At 33.2% G+C, this 20,896-nt stretch overlaps 3 protein-coding genes and 1 non-coding gene across 9 annotated transcripts; 1 reads left to right on the top strand and 3 right to left on the bottom strand.

The window, feature by feature from the left end:
• The first annotated feature begins 1,267 nt into the window (after positions 1-1,267).
• LOC115959304 (phospholipase A2-alpha) lies at positions 1,268-5,137 on the top strand. The gene is made up of 4 exons (XM_031077657.1): positions 1,268-1,462; positions 1,549-1,591; positions 1,990-2,115; positions 4,635-5,137. The coding sequence occupies exons 1-4, from the start codon at positions 1,331-1,333 to the stop codon at positions 4,808-4,810; spliced, it is 477 nt and encodes a 158-aa protein (XP_030933517.1). The 5' UTR covers positions 1,268-1,330; the 3' UTR covers positions 4,811-5,137.
• A 3,444-nt stretch (positions 5,138-8,581) lies between these two features.
• LOC115960697 (pyridoxal reductase, chloroplastic) lies at positions 8,582-13,789 on the bottom strand. Of its 3 annotated transcripts, XM_031079670.1 has the most exons (10): positions 13,578-13,789; positions 13,372-13,445; positions 13,217-13,269; positions 11,640-11,733; positions 11,367-11,490; positions 10,736-10,837; positions 10,251-10,402; positions 10,068-10,161; positions 8,878-9,059; positions 8,582-8,781 (listed from the first exon to the last, which is right to left on the bottom strand). In XM_031079670.1, exons 1-10 carry the CDS (start codon positions 13,698-13,700, stop codon positions 8,778-8,780), a joined length of 1,002 nt encoding a protein of 333 aa, XP_030935530.1. In that variant the 5' UTR covers positions 13,701-13,789; the 3' UTR covers positions 8,582-8,777. The 3 variants fall into 3 exon arrangements, with proteins under 3 accessions (XP_030935530.1, XP_030935528.1, XP_030935529.1); XM_031079668.1 differs by having other exon boundaries at positions 13,217-13,445; positions 13,578-13,788; XM_031079669.1 differs by lacking the exon at positions 8,582-8,781 and having other exon boundaries at positions 8,874-9,059; positions 13,217-13,445.
• Positions 13,790-16,336: 2,547 nt separating this feature from the next.
• Positions 16,337-16,416, bottom strand: TRNAL-UAG. Its single transcript has one exon. It is a non-coding gene; the product is annotated as a tRNA-Leu (tRNA).
• Positions 16,417-17,816: 1,400 nt separating this feature from the next.
• Positions 17,817-19,402, bottom strand: LOC115958960 (homeobox-leucine zipper protein ATHB-7-like). Of its 4 annotated transcripts, none has more exons than XM_031077245.1 (3): positions 18,732-19,399; positions 18,209-18,483; positions 17,817-18,077 (listed from the first exon to the last, which is right to left on the bottom strand). In XM_031077245.1, exons 1-3 carry the CDS (start codon positions 19,107-19,109, stop codon positions 18,053-18,055), a joined length of 678 nt encoding a protein of 225 aa, XP_030933105.1. In that variant the 5' UTR covers positions 19,110-19,399; the 3' UTR covers positions 17,817-18,052. The 4 variants fall into 4 exon arrangements, with proteins under 4 accessions (XP_030933105.1, XP_030933106.1, XP_030933107.1 ...); XM_031077246.1 differs by having other exon boundaries at positions 17,817-18,071; XM_031077247.1 differs by having other exon boundaries at positions 17,817-18,342; positions 18,732-19,402.
• Positions 19,403-20,896: the final 1,494 nt, after the last annotated feature.

The following is a 20,896-nucleotide window of genomic DNA, read 5'->3' as shown; positions in this document are numbered from 1 at the left end:
ATGTAACTTTTTATTTTTTATTTTGTTTTGACTCATAAATAAAAAATTTGAACACTTTAAACTCAAATTTTGTTTAAATCCAGTTAAAATAAGTTAAAATATAATTATTTTAGTGTTATCTTTATAATATTTTTTTTCAATAATTTTACAATAAAAATTAAATGGTATATTGTAATTGGTTTTTATCTAAACTCACAATTGACATCACTTTTTTACATACTTTTAATAACTTGTCATCTAGATTTTATTATGAAAGTGTTGTATCAGTAGTATTACTATTAAAATTTCTTGATCAAATTGTAATGGGTTTTGAAGGGTTTGTTCTCATTATCTTAATACAATTGAAACATTTGTAGAGTCTTTGTAATTTTGGAATTGGGATGAATTTTCCTTTTGTAGCCAATGATCAAATTTGTTAATTTGGGACTCTATGCATATTTTAGGTGTTGGAGCTTGGAACTTGTAAGTTTGAAATTTGTTATTTATTTAGTATTGGTAATTTGGTACTATGTAATTAGTTCATTTTATAAGTAATTTGTGTTACATTTACTATTTTTCTTATGATTCTTTTACCTATATTATTATTACTAATGATTTTTCATTATGTTTTATAAATGAAATTAGAATATTCCGATTCTTGATCCAATCCATGAAATTCTCTCACCAGTTATGTTTTATAAATGAAATTAGAATATTCCGATTTCTGATCCAATCCATTAAATTCTCTCACCAATCTTATGTATGATCTTGATCTAACTACCTTGCCAGTAGCCAATCAATTCAAATTGATGAAGTTCAAAATTTAAATAATTATCTACTTGCATATTAGGATATATATTTTTTAGATGGTATATAAATGGGAGTTTTTATTTTTTAGAAAGAAATAAATAGGAGTTGGTTCTTATTTGTTAGGATTAGATTCTAAAGTGGTTATTTTATATATGGCTATTTATGTAATTGGCAAGCATTAATAGGTTTTAAGCAGACAATTAACCAAAAAAGTATTTTTCTCGCCTCAAATTGACTAACAGTAATTTCAAACCGGTTCACAACACAGCCAATCACAATTTTACATATAAAATAATTGCGTAATTGATTAAAAATAATTTCAACTAAGTTCACAACACAACTGATCACAGTAACTGTCACGTAAGTTGATTGAAAAAAAAAAAAAAAAAAAAAAAGTGGTCCTTAAACTACTGTACTCCTGTCACAATCTCGGCCTTTCCTTTATTTGTTTATTATATATATTTTGTTCAATAAAAATCAGAGCTTTTAAGCAAAACCAAGATATTTCTGTGCCTGAATTTCTCTAGCTCTCTCACCAGCAATGGCTCCTCACCATTCCTTAAAGTTTGCTTCTCTTCTTCTCTCTTGTTCCTTCATTGCCCTCAACCTTCATTACATTCCTGTCTATGCACTTAACGTTGGTCTTCAAAATTCTGATGCCTTAGTCTCCCTGGTTTGTTCTCATTCCTCAGAATCTCTCATACATATCACAAAAAATAGTTTCATTTTCCTGAGCTTGCCTTTGTTCTTCATTTGTAGGATAAAGGTTGCAGTAACACATGCGAGTCAGAGTTCTGTGCAGGTAAACCTTTAATGGGTTCTCTCTCTCTCTCTCTCTCTCTCTTCAATATATATAGTTTTTTTTTTTTTTTAAGGAATATTCAATATATATAGTTGAGAATGAAAATTTTGATATATGATGAAAATAAAAATTTGATAATATAATACAACAAAATAATTATACAAATACTTATAGCAAATCAGTTCAAAATAAAGACTTTTGAGCAAAGGAAAAGAAATAGAATCAGAAGGAAAATTAAATGAAGATATTGATCATTTAGAATATTTATATATATAATTAATTAATTAAAGTAAGTTTTTTTTTTTTTTTGAGAATCAATTAAAGTTTAGTTTATTAGAGTATTTGTTAAGTTTTCAATAATAGACTAACTAATTTTTTTTTAATTTTTGGAATGATAGTTGCTCCATTTTTAAGATATGGTAAGTACTGTGGACTCTTATACAGTGGATGCCCTGGGGAGCAACCTTGTGATGGCCTCGACACTTGTTGTATGAAGCATGATGATTGCGTGGGAAATACAACAAGTAAGTTCTTCTACACCAGCAGGATTTTATGGTCTCAGACTCTCATATTTTGATTTACTTCAAAATCCTTGTTCAATAGTAACATAAAAAAACAAAAAGCTCCTGGGCATGAGTATAAACTGCTTAGCCTATCAGGAGTGAAAAGCCCCTGGATTTCCTGGTAATTGGTTTTGGTGGGTGGGGTCAGTTGTCCATAGGAGATTGATTAACAGTAAGGATTGTTGTACAGTATGCTTTGCAACTGCAACTAATCTGAGTGAAGTTCTCTTACGTCATAAAAAAAAAAAAAAAATTAGTTACCAAAAAATAGAAGAAATGTCTAGATTTTATATATAGTACGGTGTAGGATTGATAGCATAAAAAAAGGGTCAAAGTACTAATTTTGGTCCTCTAATTATTGGATAAAGTTTAAGTTGGATCATCTGATCACTAAACTTTCAATTTCATTTTTGAATTTGTTTTTTGTTTAAATTTTAATGAAACTAAACAATGTTGCAAATAGGAGCACATGTTAAAAGGTTATTATGACAAGTATGTTAAAAGGGTATTATGAAAAATATAAAAAAATTCAAAAAATGAAGTCAATTTTCAATTATTAATTTTATTATATTTAAAATGTAGGAGACTTGATTATGAAATTATCTAAGTTTACATAATTAATAGTTCAGGGCCAAATTAAACTCTATCCATAGTTGGAACTTGGAAGACCATATTATAGAAAAATGTTTATTTACTATTTGTTTCCCCTATCTTGTATCATATTTCAAAATAGTCTAACATTTTAAATGTGTTAGTTTAGTTCCTAACCTTTTGACATTGTGTAAAAATAGCCCCTACCAATAAATGGTGAAAGAAAAATCTAATGTATTTTGGAAAAGATCTAACGTAGCTAATGTTGATTTTTTTTTTTTTTTTTTGAGAACAGCTAATGTTGATATTAAAATATTAATTTTGATGCCACACTAAATGCTACATGGCCCTTATTATTATTATTCTTTTAAAGAAACTGAGTTAAACTAAACTCACATGTATCCCAAATGCATAGTTGTCTCGTGAGTTTAACTCATTTATTTCTTTAAATTATAAATTTAAGGCTATTGTGGTATACATTTGACATCCCAAGTGACATCAAATTTAATATTTTAATATCACCATTAGGCATTAGTCACGTCAGATTTTTTCTTTCTCTACTTAATGGCAGAGATTATTTTGACACAATATCAAAAGGTTAGAGACCAAACTAATATATTTGAAATGTTATGAACCATTTTGAAACATGAAGCAAAGGTTAAAAAGCCAAAATGATAATTTAAAAAAAAACCATCTCATGATTTTCATTATCTTCCCTCAAATGATCCCTATTTATTGATTTTCATCTTCTTTCCTGAAATGATCCCTATCTATAATAAAGAGACAGTTGGGAGTTTGGTACTCTCCTCTCAAGTGTAGTAGTTATTGACTTTGGAGTAAAAGGATGATATTGCTTGCATTTTTTTTCATTTTTTTGATTTGCCAAAAAAGTTTCACCCCACCTTGTTTTTATTAAACAAATCTGCTTTGAATATATATATAGAAAAGAAAGGGAATGGGTGATGTTCAAATCTCAGACATGGATCTATCACATTCATTCATTTATTTTTTTCCCATCTACAATGATGCATTTGATAATTAAAGAGATAACTATACAGGCTAAGAGGGACCTTTCTGTATTATATATGTGTTCTGTGGGTATGAGAAAGGATTCATATTGTGGTTGTTGAATATCCATTAATAAATTAGTTGCAAGGCATTTAGGTGCATTTAATATGTGTACTGTGGGTATGAGAAAGGATTCATATTGTGGTTGTTGAATATCCATTAATAATTTAGTTGCAAGACATTTAGGTGCCTTTTTTTTTGGGTTGAGAATTTAGGTGCATTTAGTATGTGTACTGTGGGTATGAGAAAGGATTCATTGTAGTTGTTGAATATCCATTAATAATTTAGTTGTGAGATTTAGGTGCATTATTAAATTACAAATAGGTTTTGTAGTGTCGGTGGTGAGATATGGACATATAACAAGGGAAACAAATTGGCTAGGACTTCTTGTGAACCAATAGTCAGAAATGAATAAATAAATAAAGGAGGAGAAAGTGAGATAAGTATTCTTTATTTAGCGTGATAGACGGGAACATATGAGCAATGCTAAGGATACAGATTTTTTTTTTCTTCACAATTTACTGTATTGGTACATTGCAATTGGGGTAACATCACATTTACATGAATTCATAGTTTTGTTATACCTGCCAATCGAATTGATTTTGTGGCAAGACTTATTGAGAGGGACATATTTATATATTTGTGCGATTGTGTCTATGCAATGTAAATTAGTACCTGCACCAAAGTTCATAAGATGATGATAGATGATAAAATTGAATCATTAATATATTAGATTTTGACAGTGTTGTTGTCATGTGAATGAGTGAGTAGTGACAGAATTTAGGATTGAAACTGATAATGGTGATGGTGTTGTGGTGCAGGTGGATATCTAAGTCAAGAGTGCAGCCAAAACTTGATAAACTGTATGGCTGATGTCAAAAAATCAGGAAGCCCTACGTTTGCTGGGAACCAATGTGATGTTAATGTGACTATTGAAGTTATCACTGTAGTCATGCAAGCTGCTTTAGCTGCTGGAGGATTTCTTCATGACCCTTAGAATGAATTTTCCTTACTGTGGAGAGAAGGAGCAACAGCTTCATTTAATTCTTTAATTCATTCTTCTTCTTTTTTACTATTTTCTTTTTACTTTCTTTTTCATGCACCAAATGGCTGCCTAGAAATCATATAGGTTAAAAAAAAAAATGAAGAATTCAAATTTTAGTTAGGGTCAGGGTGCTGTGCTGGAATGGAAATGTTTATATTTTGACGATTTTCTTTTGATACAAATTCCTGGCATTCAGGTCTCATGTAAATGTGTACAACACAGAAATAGTCCTTATGAAGCTCTTTAATGAAAGGCCACAAATATGATTTATAGTATTTATTTTAGTGGTTATTCTAGAGATATCAAGGGTATTTTAGTCATTTTAGAAGTTTCATGGGTATTTCGCTCATTTTATAGATTTTGAAATATTTTGGTCATTTTAGTGGTTTTTGAGCATAATTGGTGATTTTAGATATATTAGGGATATTTTGGTCATTTTAGAGGTTTCATGGGTATTTTGCTAATTTGAGAGATTTTGAGGATATTTTGGTCATTTTAGTAGTTTTTTAGCATATTTGGTGATTTTATAGAAATCAGGTTTGGGTAGGGTATGGATATCCATTTGGTAAATAAATCGAGTAACAATTGGGCATAGGTACTAATTGGGTAAGGTAATCAGGTATCCATGGATAAATTAATTGGGTTGGGTATGGGTATACTCTACCCATATCCTACTCATGACCATCCCTAAATTATTCGGAGTATTACCTATAAGATTATCTGATATTTTGAATTTTAGCAAATGACATAATATGATATTCAATCTCACAAATATTCTTTTTACAAATGATCTAGTATCAAGAATTAGTGTTTTTGATAAGAGAATATTTGGAATGTGAGTTTTGAAAGGCCTTGTAGAGAAGGAAGTTTTAAGGCAAGAATTAGGGATGTAAAAATTAATGCATTCCATCTCATACATGCCAAAGTTAGATCATTGGATTATTTGATCCATTAAGTTTACCATGCTCTATCAAATAATACTTAAAGTAGTACTTGCATGATCAAAGTTTTAAATTATATTATCCTGAAGCACTCAATCATACAACTAGGATGATTTTTGGCATTACGAAACCCTAATTGGGACGGGTGTTGGTGGATATATTGTTACAATTTCATTTTGTTCGCATTTTAATCTGTGAAGTAGTTTACTTCTAGATTTTGAAATCTTATTATATATGCATTAAGTTCTTTGAACAAAAGAAATATTAAAATTTTAAACTTGAAACGTTTTAGTATTCTCTTAAATTAAGAGGATAGTAGGTTCTAGATGACTTGACTTCTTCACATTGGACATGCATTAAGTTCTTTGAACAAAAGAAATATTAAAATTTTAAACTTGAAACATTTTAGTATTCTCTTAAATTAAGAGGATAGTAGGTTTTGGATGGCTTGACGTTTTCACAGTGGACATAAATAACTATTTATGTTATTTAACAGTTAAACCAAATATACTAATTCAGCTCTATGCTTTTCTGAAAATAATAATAATAATAATTCAACTCTATGTTGGCAAAGCATTTCATTTCAAATAAAGAAGTAAAGAAGGCACTTATTTTTGGTTTTTTTTTTTTGGGGGGGGGGGGGGGGGTGTGTAAAGAAGTTGAAAAATTGGTAGCGACAGTCTTAAAGTTAGGAACCTGTCTTCTTCATAATAATCATTGATTTGTTTTCTTTGTTTTAGATAATTAAAAGCCTCAGCCACTAAATCCATCTAAACTCAATAATACATTGTCTAACCAAGATGTATATATATATGGTATTTTTTTTTTTTAAAAAGTACTAGATAATTAAAAGTCTAAGCCCAAAAAGACCCTAAGCCTTTTAGGTGACCCAATACCCAAAAGACCTAAGCTCAATTGGTATGTATTTAATTATGTTATATAAACTATTAATTCTTTTTATTATTATTCAATGTGGGACTTCCTTTCTTAGGTGTAAAGAAGTCAAGTGTAACATTGCTCTGTTGCGTTACTCATTCGAGGCGCACGAGACCTTGACCCTCATCCCCATTTTTCAAAATCGGTATTGCTATGGCAATGGAAAAAAGATTTCCGAAAGATGATTGTGGTTGTGGTGGGTCGGTTCTTGAACGCAGATTCACTGTGTACATAGCTTCTCTGGTCCTGATTCATCCTTAGTTACAGCAACAAAGCGTGTCCATATGAAAGGTTGATAAGGTTTCAACGCTTGAAGGTTGTTTCTGATTCTCAAGGCCTTCATTGTCAGCATATTTTTCTCTTAAGAGTTTCTATCATGGAAGCATCAAACACATACCTCTTTGTTATTATATTCTCCTTTGTGATACCAAAATCAGGAACATATCCGGATAAGTCCTTTGGTGGGAAGAGTGTAGCCGCTTCAAACTGATGTCCAAAGGTTGTAGCTGCCCAAATCTTGAGGAACACGAAGAACGATAACGCGTCTGCAATCTTATGCAACATGCAAGCTCCAATACCAATTGCACCGCACTCAAACACGTTGAGTTGGAAAATAAGGGACTAACTTGTTGAGTTCACCAGGAACTGGTCTGTTGATAACATTAGAAAGTTTGCACTTGTGTTTTCACGTTAAGGAATCCCTTCATCTCGTTGCAATGTATGAAACGGTTCTCTTTCAAGCGTCCAGCTAGTGGGTAGTACTATTTGGTTAAGACCTCCGAGAGAGAGTTCTTAAGGCGATTGGATATGTCATCGATGTTGAATTTGATGTCAGAATTATCCGGAGCATAGAAGAGGAGACGGTTGATCATTAAAGGAGAGTTTGTAATGGTTAAGGTGGTCAGCTGTTGGAGATTACTTCAATGTTCAATGTTACCATAATGAAAACCAATTCATACAACTAGGCTGCTTATTCTAATTGTTTGATTGTGTGTATGTGTGCATTTTTTTTTGTTCTGTAACAATGGACTTAAATAGAGCTTGCCGGCAAGGTAATGGAATTGAAATGAAAACAAAAATCAAATTAACCAAAGCATTACCTCACACTTCCAGCTCACGGAGTATTAATTGAAGTTATAAATTTTTTTTTTTTCTAAATTGCAAATTACTCTCCTAATTAAAGTTTGGAGGTCTTTGGATTTTAAATCTTGAAATTTTAGAATTTAGATTTTATCATCTGATTCTAAAGTTCCATTTGCATCAATAGTTCCTTCATCCATATTTTCCGTTAAGTGCCATATAAGTTTGCCGCACGTGTTTAGTTAATCCATATTTTGTATTTTACAAAATATGTAAAAGCTTTGTACCCAACAGAGCACCATTTGCATTTGTTAATTTGTCATGTTTCTCATCCATATGATCTAAAGATAAAGATCCTGTTATTTTGTCATGTATTGGGGTTTTTTCTGAGCTTCCTCTTTCCAAGTCGACTTTCATATTGGTACAGCTACTGCTACACACATAAGCCATCACCCTTATGGTATTGGTAGATCATGCTAAGAGTTGTCAATGCTTACAAGCAGGAACCCATCGTATTGTGTCTTCTAATATTTTTCATTAGTCTAAGATAAAATGTTTATCATGTGTTTCAGTCAATTTTCCATTACTTTGTTGGTTGTAAATTTGTAATATGTCAGATGACTGTGTTGTGTCATTGTTGGGCTTTGAATTTGCATAAACTTGCTAAGGAAAGTGATGATGTTAGCACTTGCATTGGGTTTCTCCGGCACCTGCATTTCTAACTTATTGTTGTCATTTAAAAATAGATAAATCAAAAGGGAAAAAAGAAGAAGAAGGGGAGGAAATCAAGAGTATTCCTAGAGTGATGATACTTGGAACAAAACTAGGAAATATAAATACTATATTGTTTATCACAGACACAGATACAAACGTCATATGATTATCATTGTTGATATTTTGCCTTCTATGTCCCGTCTTCATACTTCTGAGCAGGAACCAGTCTGTTATTATCTATCCAAATTTTATCTGTGGATCAAGAGTGAAAAAGGATAAAACACATTTATTGAGTCTTGTACTCACAATTTTGGTCTTAAGAAATATAAAAAGGAATACCGTATCTACCTTGTCTGAAAAATGTTCTGGATCATCCTCTGGGGAGACTCGAGAGCTGCATTTTCTAACTGTAGTAACTCGCCTGAACTGAGTTGCCATCCAAGAGCACCCAAATTTTCCTCTGCCTGTTTTATGGTCTTAACTCCAGGTATTGGAATGGCACCCATGCAGATGCACCAGTTTATAGCAACCTGGCAAAAAAATTGTCTTACATTAGGCGAAAAATAGACTCACCATTTCAGAATGGATTAGCATTAGGAATGACAGATATTACAAGTTTAGGGACAAGAATAATCATATGTTGCACTAACGTTAGCTAAAAACAATAATGGTAAATTTGTGTGTGCTTGCTGAACAAGTGGTCATGGTAAAATACTGGCCTTTTCAACTTTACTCATTCTGTACTACAGAACATGAGAGGCAAAGTTATCTTGGAAATATGAAAAAAGCTATGCTACAAGAGAACAGGTATAGAGAGCTGTATTAAAGGGGTAATTGAACTTTCTCCCTCTTATTTATGGTGTAGTTTGCAATGTCCTCTATAAACTTAAAAACTAAGCAATGTCCCTCCTTAACTATGAGAAATAAGCATTTTGCCTCTTGCCGCTAAAATTTGTGTCAAATTTAAATTTTGACTAGATAAGTTTTCTGAAATTTTTTTGACATTTCCATTAAATTTGATGGAAATATTAGGATGCAAAGTGCAGAAACGGATTTAAGCAAATTTAAGGCCCTAGATAAGAAGGGCATGCTGAAATCCAGGACTTGAGACAGCAGCAAATGATGAATACACATGCCAGACCTGGAGATGTACATTTTGGCAGATAGGAACTGCAGAGAGCAATATCTGCTGCTGACCCTATATGCTTATGGTAGAGCAGCAAAAAGCTATTAACCTTCTACGAGCACGAGAGACAATTTCAGGGGAAAAAAAAAAAATGCTGTTAACTTATCATTACTTTAAGGATGACAAGTCTCATGTTACTAAAACCAGTTTGACATGCTTAATTGCCGGAAAGCAGTAGGAATGTAGGATTAGTGCATACCATGAATTTTAGGAATGCACTATTTATGAAAGGTATATCACATGAAACACATAAGCAGTATAATCTTGCATCATATTGGACTAGCAAATTATACTCCAATAATTGATAGATGCACGGCAGTTGCTAAATCTTTTGAGAGGTAAAAATGATTACTTGTGGTACAGTTTTGCGCCTCTTTTGTGCAATTTCTCTTAGTGAACTCAACAAAGGCTCCAATCCTGGAAGAATTTGCCTGAAAAGAAAGGCCCTGCAAAAAGGAGAAATTATTAGGTATAGAATTCATCATCCATCCTTTTCTACCATCAAGTAGATAGTGTAAACATAATCCTATTTTACCGAGGCCCACGTGGAAGTTTGGAGGGCGTATATTTTCCGGTAAGCATTCCAAGCCCTAATGGACTATAAGCAATCAAGCGGATGCCTAGAGAATCACATATATTCTTGATCTCCAACTGATCTTGTCCCATACTTAGCAAAGAAAATTGCACCTGAAATTAGGGTGTTCTACAATATAACACAATAGTTTTGGTATACATCCATACAATGATACAAAATATATCCACCATAAGCAATGTAAGCCCAGCACAAGCATCTACTATTATTATGGTAAGATGGATGCTCAATAGTTTATATCCTCTTCTGATAGCATAAAACTATACTTATACTGCTTTGCAGAAGATAGAGGATTTGGTACATAGAGTGATATATATGATAGACATATAGCATTAATCATGTTGATTTGGGTAGTAGGGAGAGTAAAGGAGCTAGGGAAATGTGTTTGCAAAAGATAGTAGCCTTGACACATAGTTATAAAGTCATACCTGGGCTGAGCATAAGGGGACTCCCCGGTCTTTCAGGTATTCATATATTTTTACGAGCTGCTTTGGTCCATAGTTGCTCACCCCAACTGCTTGAACTAAACCCTAAATGTTTCCATATTGTCAATATGACTATATTGCATATTGTCCTTGTAAATTGACTTTGAATGGCTGAACATGTATGATAAATCAAATAATCAACCATGCTTCCTTTCAAAATTAGATAGATCAAATACTTGGGAAAAGAAGTTACACCAGGAAAAGAGAGAGAGAGAGAAGGGGGGGGAGTGGAAAATTGTGTGTGTTAAATGTACAAAGGCATTGAAATGATCTGAATTCTTGCAGTTCCCAAGAACATAAAAGCTTCGAAACTCATCACAATGCCACCATGAAAAAAATTAAGATTTTTCTGCATTGTTCAAAAATAGGAAGACTTTATCTTTATGAAGTTTCCAAATATCCATGCTCAGGATTTGTAAGTGGGATAAAATGTAATGCATGTTGCTCTGCAGTGCTTCGCTCTACTCATCAAAGCTACAAGAGCAACATTGGAGCAAACTTTTTGATCAATATGGAAAATGACAGTGTATCTTGTTGACTAAATAGTTTTCATACTGATTTAAATAATGGTAACCTTCTCGTACATTGCCACTAAACCATCCCAGAGAGCTAGCTCCTGTAAAGGAGCATAATTTGCAGTTGACCAATGCAATTGTCCTATTCCAATTTGCTCAATCTGCATCCGATCTAGAGAGGCCCTGAAAAATCGGTCAAGCTTTATTATCATAAGCAATAGAAGCAATATGCATTTGATTAGAGTTTTTTTTTTTTTTTTTTTGGGGGGGGGGGGGGGGGGGATTGTGTGTGATTGATGAACATACCACAAAACAGCAAAAAGTAGTATTACTTGCAAGCATTCACGAACTGCCCTGGTGTTAAGCGCCATGGATATGCCGCAAACTTTGTGGCAATCACAATTTCATTCTGCACCCGCTTTTGACCTGAGGATACATTTACACAAGCACTGAAACGCTTAGTACTTTGTATGGCATTAAAACCAACGAAAATACTCTCACCCTGCATTACCCACACCACTTTTTCTTCCCTTTTATTGGACATCTTTAATTGTTTGATCAATTAAGAATGAGAGTTCATTCAAGTATTGAGCAAGAAGACAGTAAATCAAGTTATATTATCTTTACGATGTTGCAGACTTAACTCTGATCACTAACCATTTATTAGAGTTCCTAGTGTTCTACTTTCAAATGAATAGATAAATTTTCAAACATTGAACATTTGGTTGATCTCATTGACACAATAGGCTATAGCTTCTTCTGTCCCTCCCATCTTCTCTATAGCACTCATTAAACCCTTCTTAAAAATTGAAACTTTCAATGATGAAGAAAGAAACTATGGCTGCTTTCTCCACAAAAGCCTCTAATGGCTACAATGTATGATCCATTAGTTTATTGGCTATATCTCATCGTTGCACACTAGTGTGCGTTTGGCATCAACTTATTTAGTTTTTTGCTGAAAATGTGTTAAAGTATGTTTGTACTTTGAAAAAGTGAGAAAAAAAGAGAGGGAAAGTGAGGTTTTAAAAAGCTGTACATTAAAGCTAAAAGCTAGTAAAAAAGCTAGACTGAAACAGACACTTAAAGCTGAAATGGAGCTAAACAAGCTTAATTCTTGGGAGGCATCATCTTCATCAAATGTAAAAATAATATGCACTGGTCTTAGTGGTCTACCAGTTTCAAGTAAGTTGTACAGGGACATAGAAAAAAAAAGGTCTTAGTCAATGCACAAAGCTCCCACTTTTGGGGAGTTTGGGAGAGGTCATGTAGGCAGCTTTACCCTCAAATTCCAATGACCCAACAGGCTCTTGCCCAACACCAACATCAGAAATAGGTAAATAAATTACAACTAGAAAGTTCCTTAATGTACTAGGATATGTGTGGCAACACCAGGGATGCTATTCTGTTGATGTAAGAAACAACTCGAGGAACTTCAACTTGCTCTTGAATAAAGGTTGGAAACTTGAGCATTGAAAGCATTGTCACTGTTTACAATTGCTCAAGAAGAAAGATGAGAAAGGGAATTGCTAGGTCTCTAGCATCATTGAAGCCAATGGATAACGAAACTGAATGATGAACCACATCAGAACAACCGAATTTTCATTAGAGGGTTTAATGATCAAATGGTAATTGTTTCTGTTGTAGCATATGGTTTCAACTTCCAACTTATAAGGCTATTTGAACATTGAGATTAAGAAGTGTGGCACTAATTCAATTTCAAAATCATAAGGATCATCTTTACAGCTTGACAAACACATACACACTTGGAGACACATACATTTTGTCAAGAACCATTGATCAATGTGTTTTGTGTCTCTGTGATTACCTGTTTACTAGTTGAAAACCCAATGTTCTTTAATCGCTTGGTGACCAAGTATGAGTAAATGAAACTTGAGAAAGAAAAACTAACCTTGATACTCCCTGATGAACTTCCCAAGAAGCTTTTCACTCTGCCCATTTAACCTGCCAGTCCCATAAGAATCAGCTGTGTCAAAGAGATTGATACCATTGTCCACAGCTAAATTAAAAGTTTGTTGAAGCTCAGTGTCCATTGATTCCTGGTACCCCCATAGAAGCTGGTTGCCCCATGCCCAAGTTCCAAACCCCATTGGTGACACACTAAGTGGGCCTATCTTCACCTGCCAATACCATTGAAACATACACTATTAAAATCCAAAATACACACATACATGCATATGCAGCATATGAATCATGCACCACACAAAAACAAAGAGAGGAATGTTTAAGGACATATTATATTATACATATACCTTTTGCCATGGCCAATAGGGAGGGAGTTTGAGGGGCTTAAATGGTGAGGAAGGAAGGGAGATTTCATTTAGAGGGCTGAAAGAGTTGAAATAGGCTGTGGGTGTTGAGGTAAAGAAACCCATTATTGCTAACTAAACTAGTGGGTGTTGGGGAAGACAGTTGAAAGAGCTTGGTTGAGTTGAGTGGATATTGTCATATCTTTTAATGGATAGGATATAATATAAACATGGACATATTGTTGGGTGACACCTAACACTTTGAACTTGTAGTCCCACTTTGAACTGTAGAATTGTTCACCTTAGATTACTAAAAGTAAGCTGAAAAGAAAGAGGGGGAGTTACATGAGGATCATATTACTTGAATGTATTCAAGGTTAAAATTCTTTAACTCTCAAACTATTGAATTATAAAAAATTATTGAAATTGAATCATAATAAAATAAATAATGAATACCAAGTTAGTTGAGAATTATAAAAAATTATTGAAATTGAATAATAAAATAAATAATGAATACCAAATTTTTATTGAAACAAAAGGAAAATTTGATAGAGTATTAAAGAATTTAAAATAAAACAGTAAACTTATTTGAAAATATTGGTAATAGAATTTCAATTGGGGTGATAAATTTTTTTTTTTTTACAACTTTGGAAATAGAGTTTCATAAACTATTTTAAAAATTATTTAATCGCATGAAAAAACATATTATATGATGAGTAACACTTGCATTGAGCCACTTGGTACCAACTTTTATTAGAAAATAAAACTTTAATTGGAGCAGTATTTAAATTTTTTTTTTTTCATTTAGAGTAAAATATGTAATGTTTACATAATTACATTGAACTATTTGGTACAACCACAAAATGTTAAGATGCAATTTCCTATCATATAATGGTAAGGGTTTCTCCAAACCTAATTAATCAATCATATCTTGCATCAAGGGTGAAAATAGCCAAATATCACGTTTTGGTAAAATTTGTGGCAAACTAGCACTATTTCGGAAATATTTAGTAATTTATCACTTTTTTAGTACTCGAGTTTTGCAAACTCGAGTTCCTAGGTAAGTCGCCAGCGTGGCACTGCTGACCTAAAATTTGTGTAATTAAAAAAGCAATATAATACTCAATATTATGAAAATCGAATACTTCTTTATAATACTCGAGTTTCACAAAATTGAGTACCTTATTTTTCTTTTTTCCTACTTTTTGTTTCGTACAAAATTTTTACTTATTTAATCTTTCTTTTTCTTTTTCTTTTTTGACTGAATAGGTAAAATATCTTATTAAAAGAATAAAGTAATACATGTGTAAAAGGGTCCGGGAGCTAAACATAGGCTGAAACAGCTATCTTAAGCCCATGGACAAGACATATATCAGGTTGGCACTGCTGCAGAATTTCCTGAAGATCCATCCTAGACCCATCTTCTTCTATATGGTCTTCTTTTCTTTTCTTTTCTTTTTCCCTTTTTTTTTTTTTTTTCTTTTTCTGCCACCTACTACCATTAATTTTCTTTTAAGATGAGGACAACACCACATGTGATATTTGAGAACTTGTCAGGCCTCAAGCCTAGTCTATTTGACCTTTCCTATTCACCCAAATCCACACTTTGGTAACTTGTGCAAAACTGAACCCAAAAGCCTAAAAATTTGCAGCTTCTTTTTACACTTAACGCAATAGAGCATAGAAAAATCTGTAGGTACTTAGTTCACAAATTTTAGAAAATACAAATCTAATTCTTCTTTACTTGATGAATATCAGACACTAGTGGCAAATCAAAGAACTATGTAGCTAATGCTAGGTTTGTACTACTGATATATGTCTTGTCCATGGGCATAGGATAGCTGTTTTACCTATGTTTAGCTCCCGGACCCTCTTACACATGTATTACTTTATTCTTTTAATAAGATATTCTACCTATTCAGTAAATATAAATAAATAAATAAATAAAAAAAGATGAAATAAGTAAAAGTTTTGTACAAAACAAAAAGTAGGAAAAAAGAAAAGAAAAACAAAGTACTCGATTTTGTGAAGCTCGAGTACTATAAAGAAGTACTCAATTTTCATAATATCGAGTACCATATTACTTTTTTAATTACACAAATTCTAGGTCAGTAGTGTCACGCTGGCGACTTACCTAGGAACTCGAGTTTATGAAACTCAAGTACTATTTAGAACTCAATTTTGTGAAACTTGAGTACTAAAAAAGTGATAGATTGCTAAATATTTTTCAAAACAATGCTAGTTTGTTACAAATTTTGCTGAAAGGTGGTATTGGGCTATTTTCACCTTGCATCAAGTGGTTCAAGCAAAGCCCACAAAGCTAATTTCTATTTGCTTAATAAGCGGGTGTTTAGTGGATTGGTTACTTTTGGGCTTCATGGCAATGTCAAAATTATTGTTTTGGATCCAATGCTCATAGTGTGCCAAATATGGAAGGTAAAATTGGGTCTATCTAATCAAATCTCTTTAGCTGACAATACTATTGGATGATCTCTTTTCTATCATATATAATTCAAAACATATTTATAGTGAAAATAGAATACTCCTAATTGTTATGGTTTTTACTATTATTTTATTGATAAGAGGAGTTTCCCCAATTTTAGTGTTTCTTTGTCATTCTTGCTTTCATTGGGCCTGATACTAATGTTATCCCTTCAAAAACACAAATTGAACTTAAATTCAAATTCAAGCCCAATTGAAGACTAGGGACACAGCCCAAAATAACATGAGAGAGGGCCCACAAAAAAGCAACAAAACGAAATTGACAGCTGTGGGATTTGAACCCACGCCCTTTCGGACCAGAGCCTAAATCTGGCGCCTTAGACCACTCGGCCAAACTGTCGTGCTTGTGCATACGGGTACATATTTCATAACTATAAATAAATTATGTGATTTTTTACCTGCTGTCAACATTTGTGTGCGCTATAGACAAAGCACAGAATAGGCCATTATGCTAATACCCACTTGAAGATTTCACATGGAGGTTTCAAAGTGAGTGCTTTTGTCACTTCCCAGCTAAAATAATCATTTTTCATGAAACCCATAACGCATAAAGCCACCAAAAAGAAAAAAACAAAAGAGCTTGTTATTGTCAGTGTGTCGCTCTTATCTTGCTTAAGAAGTTGTATGACTTTGATTTTTTATTTTTTAATGTGTTACTTTCAATTCTCTTAAAGTAACTAGTTTTTATTACAGCATATTTTCATGAGAATATATTTGATAAGGAAGTGAATTTCGATTAGGCCGTGGAGTAAAAAATAATATGTTTGCTGACTTGAAATCAAATGGAAGTATTAGACTTTGATGGCAACCTTCTGGGATTTGATGTCTTGAAAAAGACCAAAAAATGTAGACGTGATCAGTGATTACCCTATAAAAGTACTAGAGCATAGCCCATAGTGTATTGAAGAGTGGTAGGACCTTGTTATAATAAAAAACAAAAAAAGTGGTAGGACCTGCTTCATAATTTAACATTTTGAACCAAAACTCATGGCGAAAAACTGAGAATAGCATATACCCAATAACCAGAACCTTGAAGGCAAGTCAGAGGCATGAAAGAAATTCTAAATTTGAAAGCAAAATGGACATTAGGATAAATAAATTGTCTCAGTGTAAGGGTTTTTATTTTTATTTTTTGGCTACAAGAAAAACAGGAACACAAAGAGTGACTAAGAACAAAGGGGAAGCCTAACCATGAAAAGAGCCAAAAATATTACCAGACCAATCCCACTTTGCTAGAAGATGAGCTACCTTGTTTTTATGTTCGACTACCTGAAACCATAGTGTTCCAAAAATATGTTCTTCTCAAGTGTTACAGGCTTTTTCTAGGATGAATTATACTTGTGATTGAACAGTGCTATACATAGAATATAGAAAAAAAGTTTGTGATTAAACTTTTGCTAGGATGAATTAAACTTGTGATTGAACAGTATTATATACAGTATAACCAATATTGATTTAGTGCGCATGGCCATTCCCATTAAAGGCCATCTTGTGTAACTGAGGCTAAGTGCTTTTAAGGCCATCTTGTGTGCCAGATTGACCTTAACTTAGAAGTTAGAACCATTCTCATTAATTCTTTTAGTTAAATAGAGTATGGCAATTTGTTCATGGAACCTCACTGAATTGGTTTGTGGGTTTCATATATGTCTTGCATCTTATCGTGTTGATGTATACACCATAAACCACAAAGAAGAAATAATTAATTCTATAATTCACACAATCAAACAATACACTGCTAAATTATTCAAGCATTATGTTGCACTTTTGTATTGATGTTTGTCATATTTCTACAAGGTCGCAGTCTTTGCCTCACAACACATGCACACACTCACACTCACACGGGCAAACATGCCTGAACAAACCTCTAGGTGACCATTCGTTTGCTTGCTTCAGTTGTCTTGAGCTCTGTAGCATTCCTTTAATCTACTATATGGATGCTTGGTGGACTATTCTGAATGTACTTAGAGCCATCCACTTCACCGTTCCCTCTCTCCTCTGGTCCTTTCGAAGGTCCAATTGTTAAACAAATATCCAAAATTTGTAAACTAGGTGCATTTTTCTTAGTCCAAAAGTTTAGCTAGTATGAACTACTACATAACTGATCAAGCAGACCACATGAATCATAAGTGTACCATTTTTCAAGTGATGCAAAAGGAACATGTACATGTTCTGTCACGTTCAGAAGTCCTTGTCCTTCCTCCTCAAAGTTTCGAATGCCAGTCTTATCTTCATGTGGACACATGACTGCACTACCTTCCATTCCCTCCTGAAAGCAATTCAGCTTTGCTTTAGTCTCACTATTGGTATTTACATTATTTGATGTACAAACTGCACTATTTCCTTCCAAACCCTTGCTGTCTTCATTCCCACCGTGAGTTTTTTCCAGCATATCACCTAGGATTTGCAACTGTTGGCAAAATCAAACAAGATGCTCATGTTTATGGCATGGAAAATTTTTCAAAGCTACCATCAGTTTTACTACAAAAAGTTTACAACTTGTCGTGACAACGAATGCGATTGATGCCACATATCAGTTTGAAAGAATTATGTGATAAAATTTGTAATATCCTTAGTATATTTCTTTTGACTACTTGAACATATGGGAATTAATGCCTTCTCATAACATAATAATATATATTTTAAAAAAAACAGTACCTGTATGAGCAAGGATTGTTTCTCTTTCTTTAAGGACTCAAACTGGGATGCTAAATTGTCATAATTATCTTTGAGTGTTTTGTATTCATTCTCTATCTGTTTTGACTTCCATCTAGCCCTTCTGTTCTGAAACCATATGGCAATCTGGCGAGGTTGCAGCCCAAGCTCTCGTGCCAGTTGCACCTTCTTCCTAGGCTCGAGCCTTGTCTCTGATTCAAATGAGGATTCTAGTGACTTAATTTGTTCAGCACTAAACCTGCTCTTGTTCACAATCTTGTTCTTCTTCTTTCTTGCAGTTTGAGGTGGCTGCTGGCAAGTGAAGATTTCATATTTACCTTCTGGCACTGCTGGACTGTACATGAACTCTCTACCTTCCATTGTTTTGTTTCTCAATTGAGACAGGAAGAAATGTTTATCAAAGTAGTTTGATTAATAGAGTAATAAAAGATATGACTCTCTTTGTTTTTGGAAGCAAAGAGAGTCATATCTTTGTGATGAATGTGCTTTGGAACTCTACCATAGAGGTTGGCTGTAGGATATATAGTTAGGCATGAAGAGAGTATATGGGCTTTTGCTTTCAGATAATTATGACTTATGGATTACTCCAACCAATGGGATTAGATACCGTATTGCAATGTCCATCTTATGCCTTTGATGACATTCCTATCTTCTCTCTTTTTATTTATAGACAGTGATCCATGCATAGTTTTTATTCGAGTCCCATCACAGTGGTATATAAATGGAAAAGTAAATTATACACAGGTCATCTTTGCAAGCGTACACATTATTGGAGGCTACCCAAGAGACTCGTGACTGAGTGGTATTGTCCAATGAGGAAAATTTAGATTCAAATCCCCCACCCCCCACTCTTTGTAAACCAAAAAGGAAAGAAAAAAGCATACAATTGAGACCTGTTTCTAATTTCATTGAAAACTGTTTCTGAAAAAGATGAAGCTTTCAAGTTTCAAATGTAGTAATTAGAAAGTTTGTGTGGTACATTGTAATAGGACTAAACTATACGAGGAAACTGTAGTTTTCTCAAATGATATAAAATGTATGAAGAAAATGGCAGTGACAAGAATGCCATTTGGTTAGTCAGTGAGAAAATTGAACAGAAAAAAAAAGCAAAAAAAATAGAACACAATATTCATTTTAAGGGGTTTGGTTTATCTTAGAAGTTAAAAGAATGCATCTCTTAGTTAACATATTTTCTTGACTACAGAATCTTGCATGTGGCAAGGGTATGTGAGAGCATTGTTTCCTGCTCTTATTTTCAAACTTAGGATCACTTTATTGTGAGTAAAAGGGAAAATTTTCGAGATATTATTATCGTCCTTTAGATCTTTTGCTGAGGAAAATTTTCGAACTGTTCTTGTCAACCTTTTGATCTTTGCTGTCTGGATCAGTGTGGAACGGATATTTTGTGGTTAGATCTGCTGTTATGTGGCTAGCTTACAAAAATAATTGGCCATGGGGTCTGAGTAGTCAAATTTAAGCTTTATCAGTGTCTGCAAGATAGAGATTAATCAACTAACTTTGAACTTGCACGCACTTTTTCAGTACATTAGATTTTTGTAAAGTTCCCACAATCAATCACTGACAATTAGCTTATCAGAAGAAAAAGTTCTTCTTGGCAATGAACTTTGAAATAAGTGCCTCCCTCTCTCTCTCTCTCTCTCTCTCTTTATTAACATATTCTGGTTTTGATTCACAAAGGGTGGCAGTTAATTCTAAATAGACTTTTGATTAGATTTGACTAATACAGGTATATATTAGCACTTTGTCACTACTATCACTAATTAATCAACCACTTACTCAGCTGGGAAGATAAACTCATAGTGATTTAATGAAGATTGTTGTACTAGTTTTACAAGATGTTGATGGATATAATAAAATCCTGTAGTCTTGTTCCATTGAAGGAAACATTTTTAATTACTTAGTACTGAAGGCACAGATTAAAGCTATGTAACAATAATTTGAACAAATGACCTCCTGCATATTTTGAACAAAAAGATGGGTGCAATCTTTGGCATGAAGTTTCTGGCTCATATTGATACTTATCACTTGAATATCTAGGATAAGATTTCGTACTATTCTTAGAGTGGATCATAAATTCCTAAGACATGAGGATCAACTAATTAAATCGCCTAACACAGACAAATGAA

This window comes from Quercus lobata, chromosome 9 (genome assembly GCF_001633185.2).
Source record: "Quercus lobata isolate SW786 chromosome 9, ValleyOak3.0 Primary Assembly, whole genome shotgun sequence".
In the NCBI taxonomy this organism is placed as follows: domain Eukaryota; kingdom Viridiplantae; phylum Streptophyta; class Magnoliopsida; order Fagales; family Fagaceae; genus Quercus; species Quercus lobata.
Note: the sequence above shows the minus strand (reverse complement) of the source record. Positions and strands in the feature narration are given on the sequence as shown.